This window comes from Zea mays, chromosome 1 (assembly GCF_902167145.1).
Source record: "Zea mays cultivar B73 chromosome 1, Zm-B73-REFERENCE-NAM-5.0, whole genome shotgun sequence".
Lineage (NCBI taxonomy): Eukaryota > Viridiplantae > Streptophyta > Magnoliopsida > Poales > Poaceae > Zea > Zea mays.
The window spans coordinates 257552001-257559266 of record NC_050096.1 but is presented as its reverse complement, the minus strand read 5'-3'; the positions used below and the strand labels follow the sequence as shown (position 1 = coordinate 257559266).

Genomic DNA, 7266 nt, shown 5'->3' with positions numbered 1-7266 from the left:
TGTCTTGAATATAAGTTTGGTATTCAAATTTTACCAAAAAACCGAAGTAAAAAACTAAAACCGAGCTTCTCAGTTTTTCATTTTCTAAAAAACCGATCGGTTTCTAATGTCTGAAAAACCTAAGTTTTTTAAAACCGAAAAACCAAACCGAAGTTTAGAAAAAACCGAATGTCCAACCCTAACGATTCCATTCAACAGACCTAACACTCATCCGTTCACTAGGGTTATAGTCCATATTTTTTTCCATTTTTCCAAGTACAAGTTAAATTTTAAGTCCATATTTTATGAGGTGATGGTAGACATCATAGCTTATGTTAAAAATTTTATAATTATTTCATATTTAGTTTTCTATCATTAAAGTTATTTATTTATCTGATCTCTAACCTATCAAAATAAATATAAAAACCAGAATATATTTTTCTGGGCTAAATTATGTGATTATCTACTAACCAACAAAATTTAATAGATCCAACACTAAGCAACTAAGATCAAACATCTGGTACACTGATCCGATAGTCATTTAAAATCAGATGTCTGGGACACGCTGAGCATATAAAATAGTCATATGAAGTCGTACATCTGATATGAATGCCTACCCCAGGTCCGAAACAAATAAGACCATATAACCAAACCAAGTAAACATGAGCATGGGTGGTCCGACCCACAACAATATAGGGGGACGTACGGATTATAACTTTTAACCTAAAACCCAACGCAAAGAAAAAAACGATCTAACCTAAAAAAATCCGACAAAAAAACACGAATAAATCTGATCCGATACGAGTCGGATATGGGTCATGCCAAACGAACAAGAACCCGACTTTTACCCGACTCGAATCTGAACCGACGTTTATATTTATAAGTTATAACCAAGCAAGACGACAGTAGGAGCAAAACCCTCACTCCAAGTGATAGCGGTGTGCCGCCGTCTTCCACCACTAGCAGTCAAGCAGCACTCCTAGTTTAGTCCTAGCAGACAGAAAAGTTTAACATGTAGGCAACGGACATGTCACAGATCACAAAAGTAACCAAGCAAGCGACATTTTCCTTACCGGTAACAAACTATTAACTGATCACATCAGGTTCGTGTTCTTAGCTAGGACACTCCCATTCTTCTTGGTACCATCCACGGTTCAAGAACGAACCGACACACTGCACTCGGTCGTTTCGCCTAACAGCTACACAGGCAACAAAAGAGAGGCAAAAACAATTGATACCGGGCTAAAATTACAAGGTCAGGCCATGAAGCCGGAGTCTCGAAACCTCAACTTCAGGCATCCGCGGCCAGCTGCTTCTTCTGCTTCGACACCTTAGCCTGCAGCTTGTCGAGCTTGGCGCTCATGCTCCTGTGCTGCTCACTGACGGAGCCCTCCTGGGCGCTGCACATCTGCGACCTCACCTTCAGGCCCAGTCGCCGGGGCACGACGCGGGAGGCCCACCCGCCACCGCCGCCCTTACCAGCGCGCCCGCCCAGCTTCTCGATCTCCTGCCGCATGCTCGAGCACTCCTTCTCCAGCTCGGCCAGCCGCGTCCGCATGTTGTCCATGCCGACCTTCAGGACCTGGTTCTCTCGGACAGCCGTGGCCCAGCCTCCAGCCTCGCCGGATGTGGCAATGCCGCTCCGCAGAGGCCTGGAGCCTTCGAGGTTGTCCGAGACCAGCAGGCACCCTGCGATCGAGGTTCTTAGCTGGAGTTGCTCGAAGAAGAGGACTTGCACCACCACGCGCAACGGCAGCCTCTCGTTCTGGGCGGCGTGGGTGCATGCTTCCAGGGAGAGCTTCTGGCAGTCCAACAGCCGGCAGAACTGCTCCCTTTCAGCTTCTGACAGCCAGGAATGAGCCTGCCAACAAGGGAAGATGTAACATTAATAAACACTTCCAAGCCTGCAAAGATATGTTTTTATAGACTAGGCATGCAGACATTTCGGTATCCGATGTTCATTTTACGATGAGGCAAATTAAGACTAAAGCACTCAATGAAAACTTGTGAAATACAGTAATGTTATAGAATGTACCTTCAAGTATATATCAATGGCACGATAAAGGCCATCATCCAGTGGCCGGGCATATTCAGGAATAGCAGAGGCCAGAGCTTGGAACTTTGGAGGCTTCAAATTGATATCTGGTGCAATTTCTGCAAGATAGCCGTCAATTAGCTTGGCAACACTTGTGATCGGTGTCAAGGATGGGGATGCCATGACATCATCCAAGCATGGGGACTCGCCACCATTTGCTTGGTCCATTGCCAAGAAATGATCAAGAATCCTGTGCACACACTCCACATTGTACAGTGTTTCCATTGTGTAGGAGAAATTTGGCAGCAGCAGATCCTCCAAAGTGGCCTGGTCTAGTTGCATGCCAATTCGTTTCTCCAAGTTAGAAATGCACGTGGGGCTGGCTTTCAGAATCATGGCAGTGCGAAGGAGCCCAAGCAGAACTTTTGTCGATGCTATACCCCTGTGAAGAGGCAAAAGCCTGTCGATCTCCTCAAGTAATTTTTTTTGTTCAACCTCAGATAGAGTAGCAGTAAGAGGCATTGTGCCCATGCTATGACTATGACGCCTAAGTCCTGGAAGATACTTCTTGGCATAGTAGGTTAAGGAACCAGCAATTATTTCAGGCCGGATGCCTCGAGACTCCATGGTGGAGATTAACCTCTTATACATGGGAAAACTCAATGATGAAGCATCACCATACCACCAGTCTGAATTGAAATTTCTGGGCCTTGCACCCGTGCTGATCCCATTCCATAGTACACTGCCACCAGGACTTTGCATCATGCCATGTTCCCTTATCGGCCATCCGAAGAGGTTTGGATTACTAGTAGCTTTTGATGCCAATGACTCGATGCATCTGTTCACAATCTGGAGGTCTTCAGCATGGGGGAGTAGGTCATCACATGTTTCCAATGCTGCCAAGGAATCTTTCCAGTTACGGAGAACCACTTGGTTGAGGAACATTTCTGACTGTGCAATCAGGTTTTCCTCAGCTACTTCTTCAGTCATTTCTAGATGCTCTGAGGCACACCGTAGGTAGACAACATTTGCAGGTGAAAGCTCTATTTTCACACCATAGCAGAACCTTGCAACTAGCTCAAATGACTTGGCACCCCCAGGAATGTCATTTAGTTTGATGATGCATTCTTCTTGGTCAGAGTTTTCTTCAATTGACCGTTCAAGAAAGGCGCTTTTTGAAAGTAAAGGGAACTGCAATGAAACAGACACTGTTATGGAGGAAATAATCAACATGTAAAAATGTTAATTAAAGGCATACAAGGCAAGAAAGTGAAGCAAAAGAATTGGAACAGAAATAAAAGGTTATAACCATTTTCATATTCTTTCATAAATGCCAGTAGAAGAAGCTTTACACAGGAAACACCAAGTCAAACAAAGTATGATGAAAGTTTCATTCAAAGCAAGGAACTGTTTATTGTTGCAACAGGATATGGACAGAGAACATTTGCTAGACGGGAACAAGCAGCAAAAGGGATATAACCATTTTTGCTTTATTTCTTGCACACACCAGGAAAATACAGGAATCCAGAATATGACAAGAGATTCATTCAAACCAAGGAACTGTTTATTTGTTCTTATAGGATCTGAATGGATAACTTTTGCATGTTACATAAACTTTATTCGTCTCTCATGCACTTTGAACAGTTTTCCAGTATCTTGACAGTTTTTCGTAGCTACTGACTTAAACAAATAAAACTCTAAAGAGTTTCAATTGTAGGACTCATTAACAGTAAATGCATACTTAATGGCTTATAGACATCCACAGAAAAAAAAGGACAGTACCTTGTGAAGGTGGAAAGACATATCCCCAACCTCAACGGTGACATCGCTAGGAAGTCCTGTTGTGCAGAACCTAAAAGGTTCACAAGCAGAAGAACAATCGAAATTCAGATAAATTTGTATATTAAGTAAGAACTGGAAAATGAGACTCCTTATGGTAAAAAAACAATGATGGGTGGCCACCTAGTGGTTAATGTCAATTTCGAATTATTTGTACATCCTATTCCTGCATATAAACAATTCGAGCGATGTCTTATATATTGCAGAGTCAGGTGTAGATATATATAGAGAGAGAGATTTTTGCAATATATTTCTCACAAAAACACACAATATATACCAAACAGACGTTAAGATAAAAGCACATCTTTTTGTTGTATACTACCACGAGCACAAAATCACGATGATCCCTGTACAGGCACATCGGTATAGTTACGAGCAATCAGCTGGAAGGAGATTGATGAGGTAAAGGTTTTGACTTGCACAACGAAAACAAATCCAAAATACTCATGTCTAAATAATTACATGACAGTTACATCAGCATCCATTATTAGGAACAATAACATATCACTGCCAACTAGATGTGATGTGGATCCATGAGGCCCACCCAATAAACGATTGGCTGAAGCAGTCAACTCTAATTAACAAGAATTTCTGTCGATATAACATGTGATCAACTGCACCCACCACGCTTAAATGCATTTAGTATGCACAATAAGGCACTCATGCAGGGTACCTAAAACCGCTAGCCACGAAATATACGAACCCTATTTCTTGTGCTTGTAAAAGGATAATAGCAAATGCTGCCAACAGCCGCTAGACGAGTATTTCTCAGTTGGACATGAGACATGTAGATTAAAACAAAAGCATAGTTGCAGGAGCCCACAATGCAGGCAAAACTTTGAGTTCTGAATTCTGGCAGACACTTAAAGGGCCCGGTTTGACAAGGAGGATGCTGATGCTCTGGGAATAGTTCGCACTCCTATGTGTGTTGATAGTTCAAATTTTGAACCGAATCTCAAGGACTTGGATCCAAGTGCCCCTAACCAGAGAGGCCCACGTGTACGGTGTTGTACCCTACTACCAAATGCAACCAGCAATTTGAAAAAAAGAAGAAGAAATACCCATTGCTCCCAGAGTTCTGGTTCCATGCTTGGGCGCGAGCAGAAGATTAGAAGAGTGGGAACAGGACAAGCAAGCCCAATAATTTACTAGGAAAACTGAAAGGTAATACGACAGCAGAGAAAACTCGGGATGCACACACACACACAAAGATACATAACTACTATACTACAGAAGAACTGAACGGACGGGCAGCAGCCTTGCAAAACTGCAAGGCCTGAGAATGCCCTCGTCACGGTAGGTTCAGGACGCGCAACAAATGCACCCCAGGAGGAGCCGCGGCGACGGCGTCGTGCGGTACGGTCTCCGAACCAGCTGACCTGTGGCATTTTCGGGACGTGGCCGTGCAAAATCCACACGGATTTGAGCAGGAACAGTAAACCCATCCGGAACCCCCCGAATTCCGAGGCATCAGCAGCAGCAGGTAGGAGGAGCGCGGAGGAAGCAGCAGAGCAGGGTAACGGAGGCCCGGTTAACCCGTCCAGGAAAACCCGCCCGCAAGGAAACTCGGGAAGATGGTAAGGAAAGCACTGGAGAGAGAGAGAGAGAGAACTTACCATGCCTGGCCTTGCCGCTTGAAGGCGTCAGGCTTGGAGCCGAGCTTGACGGACGCCATGGCGGAGGGCAGGAGCAGTCAGCTGGGCGGCCCGCGGCGTGGACGGAAGCAGGGAGAGTCCGGAGGTCAGTCAGGCCATGGGTGATGGGTGTGTGCTCCCCGGCCCCGACCTCTCTCTCTCTCTCTCTGGCTCTTTCTGCCCGAAAGGGCGGAGGTGGGCTTTGCAACCCTGCTTTCGGGCGGGCAGCAGCAAAGCGACCTAATCCAACCACCCCGCCCCAGGAAACCACCAATGCGGGCAGTTAATGCCCGGGTGGTCACAGAACAGCACAGAGGAGTGCGGGAGCGCGGGAGGGGAGAGGACCAGAGGAGGAGGAGGTGGATGTGGGTTGCTGTTGCAGACAGAGGCACAGGCAGTGGGGGCTGGGGAGAGTGGGAGTAGCAGGAGCGGCGCGGCTCGTCTCCTTCGACTTGACGACGGAGGCAGGTGGGGCAGGTTCTACTATTATGTCTTCACCGTCCCTCGTCTACATGTGGAGGATTTGAGTGCTCTTAACTAGTAGGATCATTAAGAAGAATCGTCGTCCTCTCTCTGTTTCCGTGGGGGAGGAGGATTCGTTTGGGGGTGGGGAGAACAGGCCAACAGGGACACGGTCACGCAGAGACAGAGGACGCCATAATAATTATACTAGTAAGCTGCAAGCAAAAAAGGCTGCGGGGTGGGGAAGAAGACAACGCCGTCCGTCTGAGGAGCCTGAGGCTGATCTGATCTGATCTGTCAGTAGTCGGCCAGGTCAACAGGATGCTGCTAGTCCTGCCGTAGAGCAGAAAAGTGCAAAAGGACCGCAAGCCCAAACGCGGTAGAGAAGGAACGGGAAACAAGCCTGCAAAATCGCCTCCGGACGGAAGAGAAGATGGAGGAGAAACACACACTTTCAGTTTACGCAAACGGCCGATGAGATGCGTGTTGGACCGTGGACGCAGTCGCGTGAGCGGAAGGAGGGTGGAGTAATTGAGGCGCATTAATACAAGTTCTGGAGATATGGGGCCGCGCGCACAGAGATTCGCAGGCTTTTGTTTACTACTACAGTACGCTGCAGTGCAGTGCAGATGGGGTTACGGTGTGGGTTTCAGGATTGCCCACCGCTTCATCGACTGTCCCGTTGTGGGACGGTTTTTTTTAAAAAAAAATTCTCGATTCGGTTTATTTGGTGACAGAGTGATCACAGATATTAGAAGAGATTAACAAAAAAAATTAAACTAATTTTCCCCTCGACACGCTCTCCCGGTCCTCCGTGATCCCTGGTGGATCACCAAATCAGGTTTCAGGTGGTTCCCGTCGACCGTCGTGGACAAAGCCACAAAGGAGCTGGAAAGTGCGTCTTGTCCTGGACTTTGCCGTTCTGTGTCTGTCTGCGCCCTGCCCTGTGAGGCTGTGACTGTGCGTGCCCCTGTGCTCTTGGTTGCTGCTTCAAAGAGCTGTAATAATAATAAAAAAGAAAAGCATATAAACATTTACAGCCCATATTTCCCGGAAAATATGAGGAAATAATGATGTGGCTAAGTATTTTCTTTTTCCCTGTTCTGTGATCGGTTGAGGCCGGCGCTGCAGGGTACAGTACAGGTACAGCCTGCAAAGCACAAACCAACACAACACCAGCAGCAAAGAGAGAGAAACGGGACCATCAGCGGGAAGCAGCAAAAAGCTGCACCGGCTATAGATACAAGTAACCTACTCCTCCCGTCCTCCGTCCGCAACTCCGTTTTCTGCTGGTCAGGAATAGAGGTTTAGATGCTA

At 46.5% G+C, this 7266-nt stretch overlaps 1 protein-coding gene across 2 annotated transcripts; it reads right to left on the bottom strand.

The window, feature by feature from the left end:
* Positions 1–500: 500 nt before the first annotated feature.
* LOC100382062 (uncharacterized) lies at positions 501–6405 on the bottom strand. 2 transcript variants are annotated; one of them, XR_552424.4, is made up of 5 exons: positions 5470–6405; positions 3797–3866; positions 2015–3205; positions 1053–1840; positions 501–969 (listed from the first exon to the last, which is right to left on the bottom strand). XR_552424.4 is itself a non-coding variant. In NM_001174826.1 (4 exons), exons 1-4 carry the CDS (start codon positions 5526–5528, stop codon positions 1271–1273), a joined length of 1890 nt encoding a protein of 629 aa, NP_001168297.1. In that variant the 5' UTR covers positions 5529–5688; the 3' UTR covers positions 1047–1270. The 2 variants fall into 2 exon arrangements, 1 of the variants encoding a protein (NP_001168297.1); NM_001174826.1 differs by lacking the exon at positions 501–969 and having other exon boundaries at positions 1047–1840; positions 5470–5688.
* Positions 6406–7266: the final 861 nt, after the last annotated feature.